General features: G+C 45.7%; 1 protein-coding gene across 3 annotated transcripts in view; it reads left to right on the top strand.

Annotated features, from left to right (window-relative positions):
• The window catches only part of FAM160A1 (family with sequence similarity 160 member A1), a 227,955-nt gene that overhangs the window by 179,744 nt on the left and 21,026 nt on the right, over positions 1-27,185 (top strand). For all 3 annotated transcript variants that reach the window (XM_035022906.1, XM_035022905.1, XM_035022907.1), the window contains 2 exons: positions 21,306-21,473; positions 22,392-22,471. In XM_035022906.1, coding sequence (XP_034878797.1) covers positions 21,306-21,473; positions 22,392-22,471 — 248 coding nt within the window. The remainder of the gene's footprint in view (positions 1-21,305; positions 21,474-22,391; positions 22,472-27,185) is intronic.

The raw sequence follows: 27,185 nt of genomic DNA, 5'->3' as shown, positions 1-27,185 counted from the left end.
CATTTCAGTAATTTGCTTTTTATTTATTTATTTATTTATTTTTTAATTTTATTTTTATTTGTCAGAGAGAGAGAGAGCGAGCACAAGCAGGGGGAGCGGCAGGCAGAGGGAGAGGGGGAAGCAGACTCCCCTCGGAACAGGGAGCCCGATTGGGGACTCGATCCCAGGACCCTGGGATCATGACCTGAGCTGAAGGCAGACGCTTAACCGACTGAGCCACCCAGGCGCCCTCCATGTTTGTCTTAAGGACATTTTACGCACCAACTTTATGACAATTAATATACTGATTATTTTTTTTAAAGATTTTATTTATTTTTTTGACAGAGAGAGACACAGTGAGAGAGGGAACACAAGCAGGGGGAGGGGGAGAGGGAGAAGCAGGCTTCCCACTGAGCAAGGAGCCCGATGCGGGGCTTGATCCCAGGACCCTGGGATCATGACCTGAGCTGAATGCAGACGCTTAACCGACTGAGCCACCCAGGCATCCCAGTAATTTGCTTTTTAAAACCCATTCTCTACATTATTGATCCGAGTGTCCAATCACTAAAGGCTCTGGAATAGTATCCTGTCCACAGCCCCCAGCCCTGTGTTGTTTTTTTTTCCCCTCTAGTTGCTTATTCCTCTTCTTGTAATGATGTTGAGCTATACTTATTCATATGGAACTTTGTTTCTTACCATGCCTGGAGTAAACCAGGCACTTAAAATGATTCTGTCCTCCACCATGCTGAAAGCCTACCTGTGCACCCATCTGGCCCACGGACCGCCGGTCTGGTGTGAAGTGAAGGGGTCTCAGGGATGTCCTAGAGAAATGAGGTCACTCCTTCTAGAAGCTGCTGTTCTTGCCCCACAGCCTGAGGCAGGCTCCAGTGGCACCCGGGCAGGGAGGCAGGTAGTCTCCTCAGGGCCATCTGGCAGCGGGGGAAGCCGCGTGCTGCGCATGCTTGAGCTCAGCGGGAGCGCTTCATGCACCTGCTGCCATCTCCAGCTTCTGTCATGAAGCTCCCTGTGCTCCCTGCCTGATGCTGGCGATCCAGGTGTGACTGAGGAGCTGGGCTGGCAGTGGCAGGGTCACCCTGGATTTAAACAGGAGGGTGCCGCGGAAGCCGAGAGGCCAGGTGTAGGGACCGCTGTGGTCTGTCAGTAGTGGCAGGTGAATGAGGTAATTAAAAGGCCCGTCCTGTCGTGGGCCTGCAGCTATGTGACACGGATCGGCAGTAGTGTTCTGGAACTCGGACTGAAGCAGTCATAGCAAGCAGGCCAGCTTCAGACAGCCTCAATTAATAATTGCTCTATCCGACGAGAGGCAGCCATTAAATAGACCTGGAGGATTTTAGTGGCACTTATGAGAGGCTTTGGCTGGGAAATCCTTGATTTATTAATTGAAAACTGAAGGTGAGGGTGTGCCATCTAATACATTCAATTAATGCATTATATTTGATTAATACAATTTGGGGAAGCAGTCTAGCTTAACATGGCAAAGAATGGGTCTTGAGGCCAGAGAGACCTTAGTTTGAGTTCTGGCTCTTTGTTACTTTTTTTTTTTTTAGATTTTATTTATTTATTCATGAGAGATAGAGAGAGAGAGGCAGAGGCAGAGGGAGAAGCAGGCTCCCCACAGAGCAGGGAGCCCGATGCGGGACTCGATCCCAGGACCCTGGGATCATGACCTGAGCTGAAGGCAGACGCTTAACCGACTGAGCCACCCAGGCGTCCCCTGGCTCTTTGCTACTTAACTAGCAACGTGACTGTGGCAAGTACCTTCGTCTATGTGTGTATATTACGTATGGATAAAACAGTACCTACCTTAGTGGGCTCTTGGGAAGAATAAGTGAGGCACTGTATTTAAAGTGCCTGTTGTCTCTGGTACTTAGTACTACACACATATCACCTATTAACTCCACCAGTTGGGTCTCTGAAATGAGACATCCTTCACATGACACTGAGTGTTACCGGACAGGGAATCTTGTACCGTTTTTAGTCACTGGTGTTTTGATTTTAGATCCTATTCTTCTTGTTCCTTCACACATTTTCATCTCATCTTATAGACAGCCAAACTTTTGGATTTACTCTTTCCTTCTTTCTCTCAGAATGTGATGTCAACCCAGTTGTACCTAGAATTCTTTTCCTGCTTATTCTGATTCTCAGTGCCAGAGATGCCCAAGCGTAAATGTGCAAAGACAGTCACTCTCAGAGTCCTGAATCGCAGGATCTGATTTAATAGGTAGGGCTGACACTTTCCCTGTTAGCCAGCAGCCAGGTGCTCCGTGGACCACGCTGGGTGATGGTACTGATCTCGGCCCTTCTGCTCTCACGTTGGCTACTTGTGCTCTTTCACTGGACGAGGAATATGAAGACATGGGTCCCTGTTCTATGTGTAATGTCAGGGGGCTTCCCCTGGTTAAGGATCCCGTTTTCTCATCCATGGTAATCCCCATGCCGGCAGCCAGCCAAGACTGGTGAGCATCGGATGAGGAGGTAGAGAACAGTGCTGTGGGAAGCCGTGAAGCTGTCCCAAATGAGCAAGGCATTCAGAAGGGGACACAGTCTCTCCTGCCTCCCTCTGGAGCTGTTTTAGCCATCAAAGCAGATAGCGTAAGTCGGAATACTTGCATCATTTACAGACTTCGTAGTCGTAGCATCTAAAGGTGAGTAATGAAAGGACATTGTTGAGTTCTTGTGTATGGGTTCTAAGAATGCGTTTCTGTTCCCCAGTGTGTGGATAGTGTTCCATTGTGAGAAGTACCTCCCATTGTTCAGGATGTTGGACAAGTGCCATTATTTATACAGTGAAATCAACTCTGCTCTCCTGTGTAATACTGTGAAGATATGTGTACAGTGATCTCAGCACCACAAAAACTCCTTTCAAATGGAAATGTGGTCAGCTTGGCAGTAGGACAACTGGCCACACACTGATGTCATGTACATTACAGTATCTTATAAGGCATCATCGTTGTCCGCCCACTGGGTCCCCCCAGATGCCCTGGTGCTGCGGGTAGAAGGGGAAGTGAGAGCTCCCTGTAACTAGAGGTTACACAGCAGAGATGGTGTTGGCAGATTTTCTTCATTTCACTGTAACCATTATTGCTTTTTTTTCACTTCTCATATTCTAGGTTATTAAGTGGAAAGATGACGCACACAGGCGTTGAGATCCATATACAAATACACTTTTCCCTTCATCAATATATAGAAAAGCTGAAGAGAGTAAATTGTTTATCCCAGAGGTATCCCTTGTGGATCAGCTGTGGAACATAATGAAATGTCTCGTATTTGTTGTGGAAAGCCTCTGAGAATGTAGGACTAGATTATAATAGAAGCTATTGGGCCATTCACTTTTTTTTTTTTTCTAAAGAAAACCTTATAATTAATATCTGAGGTCTAGTGCTAAGTTTCCAGCCTGTGGAACCACTGTGTCTTCGAATCATTTGTAGGCATGGAGGCTCCAGGTAAGTCACGTGGTAAGCCGAGACCTAGGCCATACTATGAGGTGAAGGGAGACCCAAATCTTTGCTCTCGTTTTGCATGTTCACAGAGCAAATAGTGACCTGGCCATGGGATCCACGGCCCAAAGCCATCCTCATGATGTCCTGGGGGTGTCCCTGTCTTTATCTCGCTGAGTCTAATGCTGTGCCAAAACAAAAAAACAAACAAAAACGCAGGCTGGAGTAAACAGACTTGAAAGAGAGAGCAAAGAGGAAGGCACATTTATTCATTGCATAAAGCTAGACGCAGTGGTATCCAGTGGCTAAGTTCTTTGCGAAGGATTTAATATGATGTGAGCTTTAGAGTCAGGCTGCCGGGGTCGATACCCCAGTCCCACCACCTGCCAGCTCTGTGCCCTTGGGCAGCACTTTTGACTTCTCTGAGCCGGTTTCCTCCTTTGTAAAATGGGGAATGACATTAATAGGACTCTTACAGGACCTGTGAGGATTCAGTGAGTTGATATTTTACTGTGTTGCCTGGCACAGAGTTAGTGCTTGGTGTGTGTTAATTCTGTTATTACTTTTTTAGTTCTTATTAGGTACTTGTTGGAGAATCCTAGTTTTAGATCACCAGGTAGCTCTTTCATTAATCTGTAATTTATAAAATTTGGCATATTTCCAGGAGGGAATAGGCAGAGAACCGTAGGCATCAGAGTAGTAGGAAAAATAACTCCGAGGCTAGAATTGGCAGAGCCCAGTTATTTGAATCTTTTCCCAGGCTACCCCTGAACTTCCTCCCATCTCCCTGTCCATAGACTGACTACTCCAGCTCTCTTGGACCATGTATGAACTGGATTTCCACTTGATCACTTGTGCTTATGCCTTTCCTCTCCTTGAGATACCTTTCTCTTCCATCTATACTTACCTAAATATTTCTCATCCCCCAATGTCGCGACCACATGCCACTTCTTCCAAAAGTCTTCCTGATCAAGCCAGGCGTAGGCAATCACTCTTCACATCTTTAGAGTTTCGTTGGTATCACTCATGTGGCACTGAAAGGTTACTTTGTATGATCATTATGGGTTTACTGTGTCTTACCTCTCCTACCAGGTGACAGACGTCATGAGAGTAGAGACTGTTTATTTATTTAGTATTTATTTATATGTCCATTTATCGTACAAATATTACAGCAGCATCTCTAGCCACTGCCTTGTCCATACAGGTATTTTGCCGTTTTCTGAGTAAGTGAATGCATAGATATGGTGACTAGGTCGTGATGTGTGGGTGAAGCAAATGTGAGGGAGAGAGAGGAGAAAGGTCAGGAGAGATTAAGTAGTAGGGGCTGTTGGGAGTTGGGAAAAGACTGAGGTGCTTGAGGGGTGGGGTGTTTAGGCTTGGCCAGACATGGCTTTTGCTGAAAGTGAGATACCTCTTATTTGTTGCGGAAGTCCATGATGGGAATGACCAGATTTGAGACAGATATTGCTGGAACAACATAAAGGAAGATACGGAATTTTCTAGAAAGAAGCAGAAGGAAAATGAATAAAAAAATATTACTCAAGAATCATTGATGGCTCTAAGATTCATATTTAAAATGTGCTGTCTACATCCAGAATTGACAGTGTCCAAAATGAGAGTTCTTTTTTTTTTTTAAGATTTTATTTATTTGCGAGAGAGAGAATGAGAGACAGAGAGCATGAGAGGGAGGAGGGTCAGAGGGAGAAGCAGACTCCCTGCCGAGCAGGGAGCCCGATGCGGGACTCAATCCCGGGACTCCAGGATCATGACCTGAGCCGAAGGCAGTCGCTTAACCAACTGAGCCACCCAGGCGCCCATGAGAGAACTTTTCTTTATTGTTTTTGGCTAGAGTTGCCTAGGAGTTGCCTAGGAGATATCTATCAAGTTAAAAATAATTGGCAATATATCATTTTCATGGTTATTTATCAAGACATTCAACTCTCTGGATAAGCATGTATGATATTTACATTTGTGATACGTGCTTTAAAAGAACTAGTAGATTTAGCTGTCCAGTTTTTTTTTTCTTTGAAGATAGCATTCTGTCTGTCAGAATTTATGAAGTTTATAACTTTGAAATGTGTTCAATTTCAATTTATAGAGGAGCTCTATGTGGAGTGAAGGTGAGGAACTCCTTTGTCTCCATGTCCTTATTCCCTGGACAGGTGTCAGCCCAATACTCAGCACCCAGTAGGCATTCTAGAAATGCTTGTCAGTAAATGAATTAATAACATCTCAGTTTAAACAAATTTCACAGACTGGATGGATTTCATGAAGGTCTTTGTGTGTGAAGGTCTTCCCAAATCTAAACGGAAGATTGAATTGGAGATAGGAACATAGTATGTTATATACACTCACAGAATTTTAGTACTAGACATAATCCCAGAGATAGTCTAGTCCCAACTCCTCATTTTTCGGATAAAGACGTTGAAGATCAGAGAGGTTAAGTGACTTGCTCAGGCTCACACAGCTGATTACTGGCCGAGCTTGGACCAAAACCAGAACTGCGGGGCTAGAGGCTACAGTATCGTCATCTCTTTCCATTATCCCCCTTGGAAGTAAATCTTAGTTCCATAATTCCTTCCCTGGTGGAAGTTAACTCCTGAGCTCCCAGTGCAGAATTCAGAAAAAATTTTCCTTATGCTTTTGTTAATTGCAAAATAGATTTCTTTGAGAGCAAATCCCCTTTCTCTCAAGGCTCCTGTGTAATTAGGGGCTGCTTGGGTGCGCCCATATTAATTTTTGATGTCCTGCTTGAGTTTCTCCTCTTGGTAAGTCTGCTCTCAAAGGAGAGCTTGCACCATCTAGTGGATCCAAGAAGAGGCTCTTGGGTTTAATTTTTTGGTGGCCCTCCTTTAAAAGGAAGAAAGGAATGGTATTTTTAGTTAATCTGCAGATTCTCCCATCGAACCCTTTATTCATATCATGAGAGTGAGGTTAGCAGCCCAGAATGCTGTTAGGATCACTTTGTACCTCACACTGCTGAAAGCAGGGCAGGGTGTTGACCATGCTTCTTCTCCCCTTTTTAAGAGTCTCATGCTCTACCGACTGAGCTAGCCGGGCTCTTCTCCCCTTTTTAAATGGCAGAAGGAGGGTAAGGAAGTGGGTAGGATAGCCACCTGTTTTTTCAACCACTACTTGGCTTCTTCTCATTAATTCAAAACATTGACTCTTCTATAATGGATCTTCCCATAATAGTTGGGAATTAGTCAAATCCTGCTTTCATTCTTGGGAAATTCTCTAGTACTCATTTGGACAATTAACTAATTCAGTAATGTACCATATTTTATCTACTTGCATAAGTGAAGTTTTTGGAAGCTTCCAAATCACTCCTTTGTTTCCTCTGATAGAAGTTTTAAATCTTTTCTCAAGCTCTGCACAGTACTTACTTCATGTGGCAGGTGGCAGAAGATGGCATTGCTCAAGCAGGATAATTTGATGACTGCGTGGGCAACACAGGGTGGGGGTCTCACCACTGACTTGCCCTGTGATCTGAAATGCTCCTTTACCTCCTGGGCCAGAGTTTGCTTTGGAAGGAATGTGATTGTCAGCCTTTTTACGGAGTACCGCTCAGCAAAAAACAGGTGTTTTTTTTTTTTTCAGTTGCTTGTTTGTGTTTATGTTTTTGTTTCATTTTGTTTTTACCTTTCTTACTTCATTAGCTGAAATATCTTAAATGGCATCTTAGCACCTGCGTAGTGTAGGCGTGCTTGGGACAGGGGTCTTCACACTGGTGCACATCAGAATCAACGGGGGGGCCTGGCCCCAGCCCTGGAGATTCTGACTTACCTGGACAGATGGGGTGTGAACATGGGTATTTTTAAAAAGCTCCCCAGGTGATTCTAACATAGATACAGGGCTGAGAACCACTGCTATATGATGTCTTTGAATCATTGGATTCCAAATCAAGTTGAACATTGGAGATCTGTATTTGAAAACCATTGTTCTCCTTGGGGCCAGAAGTTGTACTGTATTGGGATTGTACTGAGGTCGTCGCTGTATCTACAAGACTCCATTTTTGCAACCCCAGCTGGTGCTGGTGGAGTCAGTTTTGGTGTATGATCGAGGTCTGAGGAATGGTACTTTCTGAGATAGGCAGGAGCCGCGAGGGCCAGAAGTTAATGCTTTTGTGAGCGGCAGTTTAATGTATTATTATAATTGACCTCATTTTAGGTGTTGCTTCTATATTGTTGGCCCATGTCCAGTGACAGTAGGAAAGTTGGTGTTTCACGTCTTTTTTTTTTTTCTCTTAAGAACATTTCTCCTCTCTTGTTGGCTCAATGATCAATTTTAGCTCTTTCGATGGTTCCCAGGAGTAAGGTGCTCGGTGAGTTCTTCGGAGAAGCTGTTTTCTGGAATAAAGTCCTGACCTGTGACTGGGAGCCAGCTGGCTTCTGAGAAACACAGCTGAACGAGTTGGAGGAAGGATGGCGTGGTAAAAGGGCAGGGGTGGGTATAAATCCTCCAAGATGCCATAACCCAACTCTTATAATGGGAGATAGTGTCTTTGACCTTAATCACCCCACATGGTTGATACAACTATTCAATTTCGAAGTATTTTTGCTCAGTTTTTAGAGGGCAGGGGACAAGAATGCCAAGGAGTCGTTAGAATTCTTATCTTGGCTTCTCCTCAAAATAGTACAAAGAGCATGAAATTTGGTAGCCGCAGACCTGGTCTCTGGTGAATCTGGTCTCTGCCACTTACTGTGTACTTTGGGGGGCAAGTCTATGAGCCTCATGTTTCTTATCTGTGAAATGAGGACCCTGATGCCTACTTTGCAAGGCCAAATTGAATGAACCCAGATAACGTATATGAAGCACCATAATCCGTGGCACAGAGCTGGGACTCCACAAATGGTAGCTATTTCTGGAAATACTATTAATAACAGTAATAATGATAATTATAAAAATAAATAATTTCTTTCCTCCTTTGGAAATGGCGCCTGAGATATAAGTAACCCATGGCCTGTGTGTCCAGTTGTCCTTCACGGGGGCTGAGAATGGGATGGGAAGGGGTGTTGACAGAGGCTCCAGCTGGGAAAGGTGTACTCAGAATTTTCATCCTCACCTAATCAACATGCTATCATTTAGTCTCATCACACATTAATCCCTTTAAAATGTAGTTGCTCCCTAGAAGAGTTAATTTCACTGATCATTCATCTTGTGTATAGCTTGCTTGTTTATTTCAGAGAGGATAGAATATAGATCTTTATTTAAAGAGTGTGGATGGGGCACCTGGGTGGCTCAGTCGGTTAAGTGTCTGCCTTCGGCTCAGGGTCATGATCCTGGGGTCCTGGGATCGAGCCCCAAGTCAAGCTCCCTGCTCAGCGGGGAGCCTGCTTCCCCTGCCCGCCCCCGTGCTCTCTCTCAAAAAAATAAATAAAATCTTAAAAAAATAAACCGTGTGGAAGGGGGTTAGGAGGGAAGAAGGGGGAATGCGTTTGTGGGGATTACTTGAGTGTAAGTCACACCTGGTGCTGTGGGGTGGTGTGGGCATCGGCCATACTCTGTATGGGCTGGACCATCGAGAAGCCGAGGAGATGCCAGGATGGAGGCGGGGGCACCTCACGGTGCTGGGGTCCCATATACAGCAGCCATCAATTTTGAATTGCTGTCCCGAGTTCCCTGTTAGGACTGCCTGTGTGATGCCATAAGTTTGTTTTGGGACCGCTGTTGTCATTTCCCATAGGTTGGCTGTGTCTGGAGTTACAGTGCCATTTCACCTAAGCCCTGGAGTCTAAAGCATTTACATGGATCAATGGAAACTGCATGTGCATAGCTGAGGTTATGCAGTCTCAGAAAAGTCCGTCTAATCTAATTGAGGTGTAAAGGGCTTTCTTCCCCATCTGAGTTCTGACAAGTTGAGAACTATAAGTGAGGGAGACAGAAGATCAAAGTAGGGCCTTTGTTATCAATAAAACTGACGCTGGAACATAGGGTTTATACCTGTGGGTAAGATTGCCTAATATCGGGGCGCCGGGGTGGCTCAGTCGGTTAAGCGTCTGACTCTTGGTTTCGGCTCAGGTCATGGTCTCAGGGTCGTGAGATTGAGCCCTCCCCCGGGCTCTGCTCTGGGCATGGAGCCTACTTGAGGTTCTCTCTTCCCCTCCCCCTGCCTCTCCTGCTGGTGCTTTTTCTCTAAAATAAATAAATAAATCCTTAAAAAACAAAAAGAAGATTGCCTAATAGTGACCCCCAGGACTGGACAGACGTGCCAGACACACATAGAAGGTGTGGTGGGAGGAGCAGAGAAGAATGTGGACTTCCTGCAGGCGGTCTGGCTCCCAGAAGAGAGAGAGGAAGGGACAAGCTCCTCGGAATGACAAGCTCCTCCTCCTCTCCTGGGGGAGGCGATAGTGAGGGAGGCAGAGAGGCTAGAAGGACTCTGCTGGGTGATCCTGCATGTGGGAGGAAACACTCGGATCAGTTTTCTCTGCCAGCTTGATAGGAATTCAACCTTTCTAAATTCTAGAGATTTGGAAGCAGTAATTCATATTCCAAAAACCTACAAATAGGGGTGGTTGTGATGGCATTGGCATGTTGAAGAGCCCATAAGGGGTGCCTGTTACCTGCAGAAGATAAAACAGACTCCCTCCCTTGTTTCTGAAAACCCCTCCTCCTCTGTCCCATCCTGCTTGTTAACCTTCCTTCCCCCGTGGTGGTCAAATGCAGACCTGAGGTCAGAGCAGTGCCTTCATTGTCCTCTGTTCTTATCTGCCGTGTTCCTGCTGGATTATTCTTTCTCCGTCATGTCAGTCTGTGCAGAATGTATTCATCTGTCCCCATACTGGGCTCAGTCCAGCACAGTCCCCATACCGGGCTCAAGTCCCACCCCGAGGCACACCCCGATTTCTCCTGTCTCCCAACTGCCGCTCGCTGGCCCCATGCAGCCTCCCACTGGGTTCGGTGCCGGAGTTTCGCCAGCCGGACACTGGAATTGCCACAAGGGACAGGATGTTTCTTGTACTTCTTTTATGTGTCCTCAGCTGCTAGTTTACTGTACACGTGACAAGCATGCCGTAGACACGCGGTTGGTTAAATAAATGTATCAGAAGGACGTGGCTAGCACCCTCATCACTACATTAGAATAGGGTGATGTGTTGCTTGTGCTGGGAGGTAAAATTACCAAGGCAAAGAACAGAAATTAGCTCTTGTCTCATGTCACTGATGTGAAATCAAAGAATCTCAGGGTTTTGGAACTGAGAGGGTAGGTCATCTGGTTCAGTGCTATCATTTCACAGCTGAGCACCCTAATGCTCATGATTCGAAAAGAAATATTCAGAGACTGTGAGCTTAATATTTGTGAGAGGAAGAGAGGATATGAAATAGGTGTTTTTTTTTCAGTGCCTTAGCATTTGATTATCCACAGAAGGCTTATGTGGTGGCTTTGTATTTACATTAGGCAGTCCTCTAAGTGTTCCAAAGTGCTTTTCTATTATCTTGTAGAACCTCACCTTGCGTTCTCTCTAAAATCTGTGGAGGAAGGCACTTTGCACAGAAGCTTTCACCACATCTCATCATTGGCCTTCTTCATCGACATATGCAAATAGGCTCTGCTGGATTACACTGTGGGTCAGGGGCACCTGCTTGCTTTACAAGCGGGAGCAGTGGGGATGCCAAAAGATTGCTCGACTTGCCCAAGGTCACCAGATTCCAAGGATTAAAATGCAAGTGTTTGACATTCCCACTGGGGTCCCTTTTCTACTACCCCCTGCTGCCTTTTGCTTCCTTAAATTAGTATCTGTAGACTTTGAGAATCCGGCTTAGAAGGGAAGCGCATTTTCGATTCCCTAGTTAGCTGAGAGAAAGAACAGCTCACACCAATACTTAACCACCCAGAGTAGACCAAGGTTGGAGCGCCGGGTGAGTGCCGCGAGAGGACACCCGCCCTTTGCGCGTGTGGCACGGAAAGCAGGAGTGGGTCCAGGAGGGGGACAGGCCAGCCAGCCAGCTCTCAGCATCTCCTAGGTCCCAGGCAGATCTTCCCAGTGCAGATTCCATATTTGCTTTGTGTTGTAGAGACCCCAAGACATCAGTGGTGGTATTTAACTGCTGTTTAAAAATGTCAAACAAAATAGGCACAGTGTTTTGGTTTTTCCTACCACTGTTTCTTTCTATGAAATTGTGAATATTTTAGATTTTTAATTAAAAAATATCAGACTTTATGGGCACCTGGGTGGCTCAGTCATTAAGCGTCTGCCTTCGGCTCAGGTCATGATCCCAGGGTCCTAGGATCAAGCCCCGCATCGGGCTCCCTGCTCAGCAGGAAGCCTGCTTCTCCCTCTCCCACTCCCCCTGCTTGTGTTCCCTCTCTCTGTATCTCTCTCTGTCAAATAAATAAAATCTTTAAAAAAAAAAATCAGACTTTAGTGTTGGCTCTTGTTTATTAGTTAACAGAAAAATTAACAGATAAGTATTATATATATATTAAACAGTTTTCAAACACTGAGTCTTGTCATAGTAATGAGTCACCAGTTCGGTTTGGTAGGTTGCAATTAGCACTTAAAAAACAATAAAATAGAAAATATCAGAGTGCCTTGTACTTAGTAACAGTAAATATCATATATTATTGTAAAATATCATTCTTAGGATGGGTCCCGGTTAAGAAAATTTTGAAAAATGCTGTTCTCATGTTTGGGAGGATTATTTGGAGAATGGGCTATGAGATTAGTCTCGTCGCTGCATTTCAGCCTGATCATGGCAGTGTTAGTTGGTCTTCTTTTGATATAAAACCTTCATTATTCATTCATTCACTCAACAAATACATTTTGAACACCCAGTGTATGCGAGGCACTGTTCTAAATGCTGGTATGCGCGGGCTATAGCAATTTACTTACAAAGCAATTCGTCTTCTTTTCAGAGAACACACTGTATCAGTTTGTGTATAAGGTTTAGCTGTAGATAACAGAAAACTCCCTTTTGAGTTCCTTTTTTTATTCCATACACCAGTTCTGTTCACACCTTACTGGCCAAGACAGGTACAGCCATACCTAGATGCAAAGGTAGGATGGAACTGTAGTTTTTTAGCCAGAGAGTTAAGGTTCATTCCCAAGTAAGAAAGGGAGACTGATACTGGAGGGGAGGGCAATTAGAAGTGACTGCCACAAACCTCCAAGTTTCTTTCCTTATTTCTTTTTTTTTAAGATTTTATTTATTAGAGAGAGAGAGAGAGAGCATGTGCAAGAGGGGGAGGGTCAGAGGGAGAAGCAGACTCCCTGCCGAGCAGGGAGCCTGATGCGGGACTCGATCCCAGGACCCTGAGATCATGACCTGAGCCGAAGGCAGACGCTTAACCGACTGAGCCACCCAGGCGCCCTCCAGGTTTCTTATATGTTAACAAAATTCCGTTTCTGTGGGTGGGAACCTGGAACTTTCTGTCATTCTTCCGTGGGCAGCTGTGCGGCCACACCTGTTGTACATTGCAGAAGTATGCCCTGCTGAGGGGCCAAGAGGGGAGATGGAGTTGGAGAAAGAAGCCAGAAGTTAGGAGACTAAACTGTATTCATTGTCTCCCACACAGTCAGCTTTTCAGAGTCTGAATCAGTTGTAAGATACTATAAAACCTCCTCCTCTCCCACATCTCTGTGGTACTTCATGTCACTTCTCTGCCACAGTAGAAGAGAATTAGGGTTATAAATTAAGCTTACGTTTACTTTGGATTTGAAATGGGAAATTAGATTTCTTTCTTCCTTTTGAGCTTCAACAAGTGCACAAGGGAGATAATGCTGTCCTGGAGGGCTCAGCGCTTAAGCATCGGAATTACAGAAAGATAGGAAGGGTCCCACCCTCCCGACACAGGGAACCGCACAAAGCCCCGCCCTATCTGAGGCAGCCAGGTGGTATCGGTGTTGGAAACTGTTGTGGAGAGGGGAGGGAGGGTCTGGTCTGAAAGTTGGTGTGAATCTTCTATTCTTTCCCTGCACCCTCCTAGGAGCACATTAAACATTTATCAGCAACAAATGCCCTGCCAAGTGTTTCTCCAATTGTCGTAAGAAAACCAAAAAGGAAGGGAAACAGAAAGGAGGTTTACCGTTTGTGTATTTTACCTTCTTGGCCTACTTTTCTTTTGCCTCACACTAACTTTTTTCCTGCTCTCCCTCGCCCCCCATGTTGATGTCTAACTTGGGTTTCAGGGGAGGTAGGGACAGAATCCCTCTGACAGGGCGCGCACCCCTGTGCGCCCTCTTACCCTGTGATTAGCCAGCGCCAGGTCACGAGCAGGCTGGGGATAACAGAGAAAAAGGACCAGAAGGACTAGAATGATTGAATTCATTTGGGCAGACACCTGTGCATTTTCTCAGTCTTGCATTGTGTTGAAGAGTTTCCATCTCATGGAAACTAAGCCGGGAGTGAAATCTGTCTATTGTCATCAGGGCTTGCCTTTGTTTATAGTCTTTAGTGTCTAGGAAAATTGGTCTGTGTATAAAACTGCAGGCCCAATAATACCTTTAACCCAGCAGGCAGACTGAATGAGGAGGGAGGTGGCAGACCTTCTTATAATTGTTCTCAAATACTTCATTCTAAATAAGCTGCTGATTGAGACTCGGGCCCATGAACCATTTCCCCTCTGCTATTGGGTTTTAAAGTCAGTCTCATCAGAATTCAATGGGACTGTCTTATTAATCAGGAAGAGAAATTAGGGGGAAAACCGAGGAAGCATTTCTTTTTTTCCCCCAGTAGATCACTTTTCAAGGTTGCTGTAATTCAAGAGCATGGCATGAGTTGGGCTCTGTATTTTCAATGAAATGTTATTCGCAATAAAGGGAAACTGTTCTCTTCTTTTCACGTATTATCAAATGAATCTAACCACCTTGCTAATGAAGGCATCCCCAACGTGGGCTGTAAAAACCGTGTGTTTTTATTAGTAACAGGGCTGCTGATTTCCATCTCGACACATTTATTGATTACCCTTTGAGTCCCTGCCCGTGTACCAGGTGCTTTGAGAATTCACCCTGTAGGTCAGACACGGTCGTTTCTGCAGTGAGCGTGCAATCCTAAAGGATGGGAGAAATTGCGTTCAGAAAACTGAGAAAGGAAATGGACTTAGCCTAGAAGACAGGAGGCTAAGGGTTTAACAAGAATCCCAGAATAGGAAGGACAGTCGAGTTTGGGAGGTGGCATTTTCCTCTCGCCCCTTCTTTGTGTGAGCACGGGGTGAGGCACACTTGAAATGACAGGGGGTGGAGTCTCCCTCTACAGTGAGGAATGCTTTCCGGTTGGAAAGACCTGAGCTGCGCTGCCAAAGGAGGCGGGGGTCTGTCGGAGTCCAGAAGAGGGGAGAGTGGCTCTCTGTGTTTGGCTGCCCAGCAGCACAGCCCCTTCCTTTCTGAGCCCGCTTCTCCAGCCTCCCTTGGCGTCCGGCAGCGCACCCAGGGCCCTTTCGTTCAGGAGGTGCCCTTGTGCTCGGGTGGCATCCATTCTCATGAGGTTGTGCGGACTCCGAGAGCCGGAGCAATATGCTGGGGAGAGTCCTTCCTTACCCAGGAGGTGCTCGGAGACTGACCAGTGACGGTGATGTGGTTTTATGGTTGCTCAGACTGCAACCGAGAGGAATCTTTCTGAAACAACTAGTAAATAGTCAAGGGACGGATGGAGCGATCTTGGGGAGACTCTTCAGATCTTTGCTTCTGAGCAGAAACCCCCCAGAGTTTCTCCGTTAACTCGGACCTCAGAACCAAACTCTGAAATAGTAGAAAATACGTGTCTTATGTGATACTTGAAGTACTTCAGGAACCAAATTCTACTGGACGAGATTCAAATGTAACGGCTCATAGGTTGAATAGAACTCTGGTAAGTTCTATTATAATGAAGTAGTAGGGTACAAATTACACACACAGCATAGGAAGGGAGGTTTTAGAAATAATTTGCTGACTGCTCCTTGGAGAGGTTTATGATAGGCAAGAGGAAATGTATTACATTTAATGAATTAATAAATATTTAATTGATTTAATATATTTAATGTGTTACAGATACTTTGAAGAAAGAATAAAGGGGAGACACTGGCTTTATTTTTTAACATTTTTCCTTAAAATGTGTAGCTGATGTCATGGTGGCCGTCATTTTGTTTATTTATTTTCTTTATTGTTATTATTTTTAAAGATTTTATTTATTTATTTGACACAGAGAGAGACACAGCGAGAGAGGGAACACAAGCAGGGGGAGCGGGAGAGGGAGAAGCAGGCTTCCCGCAGAGCAGGGAGCCCGATGCGGGGCTCCATCCCAGGACCCTGGGATCATGACCTGAGCGGAAGACAGACCCTTAACGACTGAGCCACCCAGGCGCCCCTGTGGCCGTCATTTTAATGTCTTCCTTCCTCAAGTATTTTAAGAATAAGTAGCCAGACGTCCTGACTTTGGATGTCACCTCTGTTTACCTCCCCAGCCTGCCTGTGGCAGAGTCAGCGAAGGGTGTGGCCTAGAGGTCGAGGAGCAGAAGGGAGGCGGGAGGGGCCGGGAGGGAGGGGGCCTGACTCATCCACTGCAGACTCTTTGCAGACTTGGAATAACTGAGCGTCTTCTGTCCTGAATTTTTGGCCGAAACAGTGGGGCTGCTCGCTGAGAACCAGGGTGTCTGTCTTCCCTTCTGTACTTGTGTGTTCTTCGTGCTCTGTGTCCTTGGAGGGAAGAAGCTGGCTGTGGAGGGCGCACCCCGCTGCTGCCCTTGGCTGCCTGGCCACCGGCTTGGATGGCAGCCCCAGGCAGGTCTTAGCCAGTGTTCCCTGTTCCACGCGATCCAGCCTCATCGTTCCCTTCCTCCCTGCTGCTTTAAGTGGGCAGGGTTCAGCTGGGTCTCACCGTTCCCTCACCCTCCAGTGAGAGCCACTGAGGCTGAGGGCTCACAGACGACCTGGGTGAGCCCCTGCTTAGCTAGTTTTCTCCCTACCTCGAAGGAGATGCCAAGAAAAGGTGGCTTCTAACTTGGAGAGGCTGCAACAGTCACCTGACCCCACTCCCTGCCACCTGCCTAAGCGACAGAAGGTAGGACCCATCTGTTTGTTCCACTGTGACTGGATCACAGAAAAACAATTAGCAGGTGGGAAATTTGTTTTTCAGGACACACACATAAACCTGCCATTACGGGGAGGACTCTGGTGCTAATTTAGCTGCAGATGGAACTGCCCAACTCGAGCTGATTACCGAAAGGTCAGAATGTCTATATGCTCCATTTCACTCCTACGCTAGGCATTAAGTTAATGAGCTGCCATGATGGTGGCCGTGATTCCTGGGCTTGGGTCTGGCCTCCGTTTCCGAGAGAGTTTTGAATTACAGAAGCAGAACCTGACACATGGTGTCAACTCCTCCCTTCCTACCCATCCCCTTTTTAAAGGAAAACAAACTCGGTTTTGTCCCATTTCTGGAGAAGCTTGAGATACTGATTAAAAAAAAAAGCGTGCAGTTAGAGCTCTTAGGCTGAGATAGAAAGGAGTGGATTGACCATGAATTCGGTTGCTGTCCTGTTGGGAGCCCTGATCCTGCCTGTACATACACACACTGCTTCCAGACTCAGACCACGCTGGGTCGGAGCCTGGAGTGTGGGATTGGTGCCGGGAACCAGGGTGAGGGGATGGCAGACAGGCTTGTGGGTTCGTTTGGTTATTGCCGTGTGCTGGAGTGCTTTTCAGATGTTTCTGACCGTAATGCACAGCCAGAAATTTATCTTATGCTTTTGAGCGTGTGTTTGTATTTTTTACTGACTAGATAACGAGGCACATGCATATGTAATATATCGCATTACATATAGTTTGAACAAAACAGACACACAGAAGTTTCCCAAAACAGTACCTACTCCATGCAGCGTACCCTAATATTTTCGGTTTGAATCTGGTCTACACCAGGGGTGAACCAATACATTGGTTTCACTCTCCACTTTCGGATGTCAGACTCTAGTTTGAAAACACCAGTTTAAGGGACTGGTGAAGGCGCTCGACGTGAAGGGGGACCCAGGTGAGGGCTAGTGGAGGGTGGAGAAGGTAGGTGAAGTAAGGGGTTGATTTCAAAGGATCGACTCAACCGGTCTTGATAGAAGTCGAATTAAGTCCCCGATTCAGGGCTCACATTCTATTCTAGAACTGGGGCTGGAAAGTTACTCACAGAAGGGTAGCTTGCCAGATATGTTGTTTAGGTTCATGCTTGTGGTTTATCTTGTCAAAGATAATTATTTGTTTGTGGGCAGGAGTTTTCCTTAGGTTATTGCTGTCATTATGGTCTGCCTTTAGTTAGAATTAACATTCCTAGGCTTGCGTACTAAATTTTATAAATATAATTAAATTTTATTGTGTCTTATATGATAGTAAGGTAGAACCTCATTTATTAATTCTACTAGTATTTCTACCTAAATTTGTAGCTACCTGCAATTCCTTGCAGAACAAGAGAAATGGATACTGACAGTCATCTGTAAGGCGAAAGGTCTCAGGTACACCAACAACTGATTGTCCTTCATAGTTGGACCACGAAGAGGATGCTGCTGTCCTGTTGGGCGAATACTTCCGTTTTGGAGTATGAGTGGCAGCTTTGGTTTTGCATTCCACGCGGCAGAGCTTCTTTCCCCTGGTGGTTCAGCATTAGCTTTCCAGCGATCATACTTAGGCTCTGGTCTCATCCTCGTTAAGGAGGTTGCCTCTTTGGAGGATTAAAGGAAGATTCTGAAAAGTAAGATAATGGGGCAGGAAAAGATTTTCTGGGATAAAAGGCTTCTGAGGGCTCCTCGAATATAGAGGAGGGAAGAGACAGAAAGAGAAGGGAACCAGATTTTCTTGGCCTGGGTATTAGTTTAAGATGAGGGTGACCTTGATTTATAAAGAGGTTGTAAGTCGATGCTTAATAGAATTGGGTTTTTGGTATTTATACCACATTATGTAAATGCTGCCCCTCCAAGTGTTTTTCTTAAATCCTCTTAGCTTATAAATGACAGCTTTGATTGCTAAAAATAATAATAATAATAATAATAATAATAATAATAATAATAATAATAATAAAATCTTTCATTTATCCAGCCTAAGAGTAGTAAACAATAGATGCTTACTGCCCTGCTTTCATGTCAGCCCCCAAAGACTGAGACTTCTGAAGGGTTTGTTGCTGTGCTTTTGAGCTTATTAAGGTCATGTGTAACTTAAGGGGGAAGAGCTGGTGGTGAATTATTGGTGCAAAGGCAGCGCGTGGAATTCTGCAGGACGTGTCAGCTCAGCGGTGCTCAGTAAGGTTGAAAATGCAGTACTGCAGAAACTGCATGCGTGCATGGCCCATTCGAAATGCCTAGTGGTACTTTCCCCCTAGCCATCAGGATTGTTAGGGAATTAGACTTCTGCTGCGTGACTTTGGATTCAGTTTCTGCTACAGGACCCCGAGATTGCAGCAGCGGAATGGCTGCGAGCTAAGGGAGCTGTATGTTTGGTGGTGTTGTCAATCGTTTCCCCTTTAGCTATAGTTGGTGACATCCGTTATTCTGTACGTTTTTATAAAAAAAAAGTCCCCACTCAGAACAGAGGGCCAGAGAGAAGAATTAAAAAGTAAGCTCCACTCTGGCAAATGTAAATCGCTAGGACCTTGGGGGCTATCACTTATTCAGGAAATGTTACATTCAGCACCTTCTCTGTGCCAGACCCCGTGCGTTGCCCTAGAGCACAACACGAACAGTAGCGTATGTCGCGGGACAGCATTAGGAGTGCCGCGGGCGTGGGACTGGAGAAGGCCGGGAGACGCAAGGATGGAAGCAGTGTACATACACACACTGCTTCCAGACTCAGACCACGCTGGGTCGGAGCCTGGAGTGTGCGGCAGGCGCAGGGGCAGCCTGTGAGAAGCACTCTTCTCGAGGCCATTTATTTGCCAAGTGGTTGAGGCTTACCTGTTTCCTTTGTTTTATTTGGGCCACAGCGAGCTCTGTAAAGTTGGTCAGATGACACAGCGGTGTGTTGAATGTTTTGAGGGCTCGAAGCAGGGGCGCTGAGCTGGACGGGGAGAGTGTTTGCACTCTGATGCGTGCATGCCAGGGGTGAGCTGCCAACCCCGAGAGGCTGAGTTCCCATGTATTGTGTAGGCATGCCTTGCTTAGCATAAAGAAAATGGACAAAACTGATCTGGTCGTTTCTTATCCACCTGTACCTCCTCTATCTGGAACATACCTAAGGCCCAAGAAATGTGTAAAAATAATTTAAGGCCTTTATGTACAGATGCACCCACAGGGTGCCTGTCTATACCTATAGAGCAGATTTGGAGATCTGATTTCTAAACTGATGTGTGGATTCTTTTTTTTCTTTTTAATGTTACGTTAGTCACCGTACAGTACATCAGTAGTCTTTGATGTAGTGATCCATGATTCATTGTTTGCGTATAACACCCAGTGCTCATTGCAACACGTGCCCTCCTTAATACCCCTTCAGCAGACAAATGGATAAAGAAGATGTGGTCCATTATTACTCAGCCATCAGAAAGGATGAATACCCACCATTTGCACTGACATGGATGGAACTGGAGGGGATTATGTTCACTGAAATAAGTCAAGCAGAGAAAGACAATTATCATATGGTTTCACTTGTATGTGGAACATAGGAATAGCATGGAGGACATTAGGGGAAGGAAGGGAAAACTGAAGGGGGGAAATCGGAGGGGGAGATGAACCATGAGAGACTATGGACTCTGGGATGGGTTAGCCTGGTGATTTGTGGATTCTGAAGGCAGAAAATTACAAAGAGAAGAGGAGTATGTTATAAAAGGAGTGACCAGTCACAGTATGATAATATGATAGTTAACACTTTGAAAGGAAGGAAGAAAGAAGTGAAAAACTGGAAAACAGAAGATGTAATCACTCAAAAAGCATCACCATCTGTTTCACTTAGCATCAAGTGCATTAGACTCAGGGCAGAGGAGATTTCCAAGATTTCTAGGGGATACAGTTGGAATCTGAGATTGGAGCTGTTGCCCTGGTGATTTTCATGCCTCCCAGGTTGGGTATTTCTCTTCTACAGACAGTAAGGCCATGGATGACCCCTGTTCATCAAGAGGTGTTGTATTTGCTTTTAGGAAGACAAAGAATTATATATGAGTTCTGAAAATAATCCCTATCAAAATGCTTAAAATTTGAAAGATTTAAGTACCAAATCCTCGGCACTTCGAAAAACCGGACTCTTGAGAGTCTTCTCTTCCCTGAAAGACTCATATTTTACTGCATAGGAAATTCGCACCACGTAGACAATACTCATTTGTATTATTAAAAAAAAAAAAGTCAGTTACCTTATAAGCGGTAAACTCTTATTGCACTTTATAAATAACACTTTATGTATGTTATACAAATTTGACTTGCAGTTTTCCAGAAACCTATCTAAACATCTGCAGTACTTTGTGTCTGTCCCTCTTATTTGCCACTTATGAGGTCATTATTTCGCTTATTAGATTCTATATCTGAACCCATCTCCCTGCACAGAAAAAGTGTTCTTACGTTTTCTAGCTCCTGTACATAGCAGGTCCAATAAATATTGCTTGGACACCTACTAAGGACACAGTTATACTGGGCTTTCTAATTAATCCTTTACCGCCCATGTAGATACTTCCCATTATCTCTTTCTCCCCTTTGTGGTTACACACTCAGCTCTTTATGGTGTTTGAACTACATTTGATGATTAGAGTCGTCAGAACACTTGAATTGCTTTTTTATGTCTTTGCCTTTCCCTTACTGAATTAAAGGGCGGAAGCAGCATGAGGCATTATGGGATGTGAATAGGTGAGAGGCTTCAGATGCGGCTCTGAAGCGGGCTCTGGGGGTTGGCATGTCCTTGCCTTGATGGGGTCACTGCGGTGAGGCAGGGGCCTTGGGGGAGGCGTTTGTCACAGCACGGAGAGGATGCTCACCTGTGCCCACTGTGTCGTTGGTCCCAGGTGACTGTGGAGGAGGTCATGACCACAACGGCGTATCTGGACCTCTTCCTGCGTAGCATCTCTGAACCAGCGCTACTTGAGATCTTCCTCCGTTTTATCCTCTTGCACCAGCACGAGAATGTCCACATCCTAGATACTCTCACGAGCCGAATCAACACCCCATTTCGGGTAAGGAGAGCCCCAGAGGAAGGGGCTTTAATAACTCAGAACGAATTTCAGGAGAGTTTGTTTTGGGAATAAATGAGGAATATTCTTTTTTCTACTCCCCCCCCCCCTTTTTTCTTGTAGCTGTTATTATTTTGACACCATTCTGAATTCCGTTGACCAGGTTTTAAGTCCATCTTGCCCAGAAGACAGACTAGCACTTTCTCTCCCTGGGGCAAAAAATTTGTCTGATGATATGATAAAGAGCTTACCCTCAAAAGCGCACAATGATTTTATAATACACCTTTGGGTATCTTCCCTGTTTGGCTGCTTATCTTTCATTTTTGGAAATTAGAGGTTGAAAGAATTCTTGTTTTTGACTGAACTTGGAAAAGTATATTGTCACACCCTCGGGACTACTGGAAATGGAACCAAGGAGCATGTTTGCCTCAAAGCCAAGACACGAGCCAAGAGGAGCTGAGGCGGGGGGCTAAGAATTCTAGGTGGGGAGCTGGCCGGGGCATATGCAATTTTCTGTCAGCCCTGTCTCGTAAATAACCAGTGTCGTGTTTGAAAATAACTTGGGGGAACAAGTGCCAGGCAGGAGATCGTGTGTGTGTGTGTGTGTGTGTGCGTGCGTGCTTTGGAGAATCGCAGGGGCACATTTACGTGGATCTTTAAAAGTCGGAAATAAGAGCATAGGCATTTTGTAGGAGGGTAATTCTGCGTAACGGCATAATTCTAGGCATAGGCTTCCTAGTCAAATCCTGTAGGAGAACTAAAAGTCTTAACACACATTCTTTCTGGCAGCACCATGTTTTTATCAAAGCTGCTAAAAAAAAGAGGCCATTTTATTTTGTAATTCTGATTTACTTTCCATCTGTGGGGAGTAGAGCTATCCTTCCGGTATCTGAAATAGAATGTGTGTTTATTGCTTCCCAGCTCTGTGTGGTGTCCCTGGCATTATTTAGAACTCTCATCGGTTTACATTGTGAAGATGTGATGTTACAACTAGTTCTAAGGTGAGTTGTCATCTTTTGTTCTCTGTAAAGGAAAACTCAAATCTATACTATTGCTATTATATTTTCCTTGGGGCAATGTAAACTCAATAGGGGCCATGCTTCTAAGGAAAAAAATTATCAAGGCTATCAGCCTAATTTCGGTATTATTCCCCAAGGTTAATTTTAGTTTTACTCTTAAGAATTTTTAGGAGGCTGAATACGTTGTATTATAAAATATGCTCCTGGAAATAATAGGCAGTTTGGAAATTTACAGATTCCGAAAGCTCCTCTGCTCTGGGCTGAATGTCCTTCTCCTGAAGTACATGTTTAGGGGCGTGTGGTATTGGAAACAACTTTCTCAAATATGAAATGCTCTTGATATATAACCTCTCCGACTCTTGCTCTCCTGATGGTACACCTGCAGCGTGCACTCTCTGACCTCTGAGTGTATTTCAATTAAATTCAGTAAATATTTGATGAGTACTTCCTGGGTACAATTCAGAGGAGAGTAGGGCATGGGGTGGACAGACTGGAAAGGACTTATAAACAAGGTAGAAAAGGTACGACCCCCCGAAGTTCAGGGGAGAAAGGTTTTGGCAAGTGACTGGTATTTGAGGACAGGTGTCAGGAATCAAAGTGGACAGCTCTTGGGATGATGCTGATTTGGTCATTAGGCAGGGGGCCTCAAGAACGCTGAATCCTGCCTTGGCCCAGCTCTGCCTCTCCTTCTGGGGTCCCCCGGGGAAGCAGCTGCTTTTGTAAAGGAGGAGGGGGAGAGTTGGCTGGGGTGTGTGCCTCCTACCTCCCCCTCTGGTGGTAGGGGAGCCAGAAGGAGAAAGCCAACCAGGGTTGCCTGGCACACCCGCCCTCCCACCCCCCGCCCTAATGGATGTTCTGACCCTTCCTTTGACCCCTCCTTGGGAATAAGGGCAGAAGAAGCCTAGGGCAGGGGAAAAGGGAGGAGACTTGGACTGCCCCTGGTCACCACTGGATTTTGACACAGTGTGAGTAGAATTATTGAGGAGATGGCATTTCAAGTGAATGCGACAGCATTTCCAGCATTCTAGCTGTGGGAAAGTAGGGGGATGGCGAGGTGATGGTGGGTACAGGGGCCTCACCCAGGAACACGTCAGAAATGCAGATGCTTGGGCGCCTGGGTGGCTCAGATGGTTAAGAGTCTGCCTTCGGCTCAGGTCATAGTCCCAGGGTTCTGGGATCGAGCCCCACATCGGGCTCCCTGCTTGGCGGGAAGCCTGCTTCTCCCTCTGCCTGCCTCTCTGTCTCTTATGAATAAATAAATAAAATCTTAAAAAAAAAAAAGAAATGCTGATGCTTGGCCTCCTCCTAGATGTGTCAGCTCAGACTCTGGGGGTGGGTGGGGCCCAGTGAGCTGTGCTTTGACGAACTCTCCAGGGGATTCTGTGCCTGGCTAATGTTGAGAACCACTGGTTTAAGGAAGGCTGCAGTGCAGCGAGAGCATTCTGCAATGCTGGAGTGATTAAAAAAAGCCGGGCTGGGAAACGTGGTGGTGGCGTCATGGTGGAGGCCTTACAGAGTTGCCTTTTTGTGGGCGAGCATCCCCTGTGCATTTTCTCAGTGTGAAAAGAGTTTTGGGGCTTTCTAGGGGTTTAGAGTAGGTCATCAGTAACTGATCTTAAGACATTGGCAAAAACCAAATCTAATCACGAAGAGAGAGCCTCAGTAGTCTGGCTAGGACATTTGAGGTAGAACGTCCCATCCAGAAGGATTGCTTTAGCCTCCCATCAAGTCTGTGCTGACATGACAGATGCATTAGCAAGGCCTGAACGTAATCCGTCATGGAGACTTGTTAAAGCCCTTTTTTATTGCCAAAAACCAGACTTTGCCTCCAGCAAGGGGTAAAACCTGATCATATTTAAATGTTAAATTCTTAACCACTGCTTCTTGGGCGGCATGAAACGCAGCCGTCTTTCCAGCATCCCAGGAAGCCCGCAGAGCTTCTCCCCTCTGAGCCGCCATGTCCGCTTGAGCCTGGCTGCTGGCAGCTGGCCGTTCAGGGCCCTCCGCACGGGGATCGAACACCCCTCGCCTTTTGTCTACGCATGGAGTGGTGCTCATTGTGTTCCGAACTGTCCTCGAAGATTGCACTGGCTTCTTTTTGAGGCCCAGGCATGTACCACATGAAGGGGAAGAAATCGGCTCGTGGTTGCGACATTTCCGTGTCTGGGTCAGGGCTAGTCATGTCCAGGGCGTAGAGTTCTGCATGGGGTCGTGGAAGACCTGTCCCACGTAACCACCTGCTCTTAGGCTCTCTGAGCCCGAGTACCTTCCTTGCTTCTTTAACTGAGGATGATGGTGATGATGTAATGATGACCGTGGCCCTTGATTTAATATTTTATTTCCTTTTTTTTAAAAAGATTTTATTTATTTATTTGACAGATAGCGAGAGAGGGAACACCAGCAGGGGGAGTGGGAGAGGGAGAAGCAGGCTTCCTGCCGAGCAGGGAGCCCGATGCGGGGCTCGATCCCAGGACCCCGGGAAAATGACCTGAGCTGAAGGCAGATGCCTAACGACTGAGCCACCCCAGGCACCCCTAATATTTTATTTCTAATTCCGCCTCGCTGCCTGAGGGAGTTGACGAGGGGAGCGGATGAGGGGATGTACGTGGGAGTCAGGCACGTGGCGGCCTCGAGGGAAGCCTCAGCTTCCTGGTCTCTGTCCTCTCAACAGCGGCCTCTTTCCCCTCTCACGTTTTGAAGTATTTTTAATTGTTGTAACATACACATAACGGAAGATTTACCAGCGTCGCCGTACAGTTCAGTGGCATTAAGTACATCCACATGGTGGCGCGGCCGTTGCTACCATCCATCTCCTGCTCCCGGGCACCCTGCCACGCAAACACCCTGTACCCAGGACACACTCACCGGTTCTCCCTCCTCCTGCCCCTGGAGGCCGCTCTTTGCTCTTCCACTTTCTGTCTCTGTGTTCTGTTGTGAACAATGCTGCTGTGAACGTAAGAGTGCACGTACCTCTCTTCAGCGCCTGCTTTCGGTTCTTGTAGGTGAGTTGCCCCGAAGTGGGATTGCTGGATCATATGGTAATTCTACTTGAAATCGTTTCTGTTTTCCATAATAGCGGCACCATTTTACGTGCCCACCAACAGCGCGCCAGGGCTCCAGTTCCTCCATATCCTTGCCAACACTTGTTATTTTCCGCCCAAGAAATGGTGTTTTAATAATCAAGCAAAAATGACAGGCAGATTTGTAGAACCAACTAGAGCTCTTAGAAATAAAAACTAAATATTACAATGAAGAATCAAGGGTTTGGGTAAATAGCGTGTTTTAAGACACAAATTAAGAGAGAATTAGTGAGGAGTTGGATTGAAGAAGTTACTAAATTTGCAGCAGAAAGAGATAAAGAGATTAAAAAATGAGGACAAGGCTATGACAATGGCGGTTAATCTGATAAAGGGTGACGTATCCCATTAGAGCGAGAGTGATCTGCTGGCTCGACTTGACCTATTCTGGTTTTCGAATTTCTATCTCAGAATAAGGTGTTTGGGAGAATCAGTTGTGGTGGTATCTGTGAAAAATGTTTTGAAACACTGTAAAGTACTACACAAATTTAAAGGAGGAGAATTCCCTGGAAAATACATTTTAAACTAATGCAAACATTGTCTTTTCTGATATAGAATCTGTACAGAAGCACGGACAGTGAAAAATCCTTATTCTTCTAGTCATTTAAACTTTATCTGAAGGGACATAAAAAACCAGATTTATAGTTGTTGCCACTTTCTGTTGTTGCCACTGTGGTGGTTCAAATGTATATGACAGACTCGTAGATCTGGAGACAGCAGAGCAGTCAAGATTCTGTGAATCTCATTTAATGAGGCTATTTGTTAGGTGATAAATAGTAAGGATATGTCAATTTTTGTTGCAATCCAAATACTCTTAAATACTGACATTTCAAAGTGATAATCCGTTTGCAACTGATATGTTTCTTTCAGTTAGCATAATATCAGGAAATGTAAGTTGAAATAAGGTACCCCAAAGGAGAGGCTATTTTGGTGAGTGAAAGCCAAGGAGAAGCTGTCCACCTCCGTGGATGCGATGTACAATAGGCCAAAGGCAGGCAGGAGATGCTGATAAGCAGGGAAGTGACAGATCACCCCATGTTCCTGGCACTTGCCAGTTTAAGCAAAAACAATTTTTTGAAGATTTTTTTTTTTTTTTTTTGTTAAAGATTTTATTTATTTATCTGAGACAGAGAGAATGAGAGAGACAGAGAGCACATGAGAGGGGGGAGGGTCAGAGGGAGAAGCAGGCTCCCCGCCGAGCAGGGAGCCCGATGCGGGACTCGATCCAGGGACTCCAGGATCATGACCTGAGCCGAAGACAGTCGCTTAACCAACTGAGCCACCCAGGCGCCCTGAAGATTTTATTTAATTATTTTGAGAGAGAGAGAGAGTGAGATCCAGCATGCGTTGGGGGGGAGGGGTAGAAGGAGAGAGAGAATCTCAAGCAGACTCCACGCTGAGCTCTGAGCCCAAAGCGGGGCTCCATCTCACAACCATGAGATCATGACCTGAGCTGAAATCGCGTCAGATGCTTAGCCCAATGAGCCACCCAGGCGCCCCTAGGCAAAATTTAATTGCTTAGTACTCTGAATGCCATTTCTGAATATTCTGGTAGGGCATTTTTTTTTTTCCCCCAGAAGTGCTGGTCCATTGTCAGGTTTTTTAATTGCATTGCCTGT

This window comes from Mirounga leonina, unplaced genomic scaffold (genome assembly GCF_011800145.1).
Source record: "Mirounga leonina isolate KUSES-001 unplaced genomic scaffold, KU_Mleo_1.0 Mir_176, whole genome shotgun sequence".
Lineage (NCBI taxonomy): Eukaryota > Metazoa > Chordata > Mammalia > Carnivora > Phocidae > Mirounga > Mirounga leonina.
Note: the sequence above shows the minus strand (reverse complement) of the source record. Positions and strands in the feature narration are given on the sequence as shown.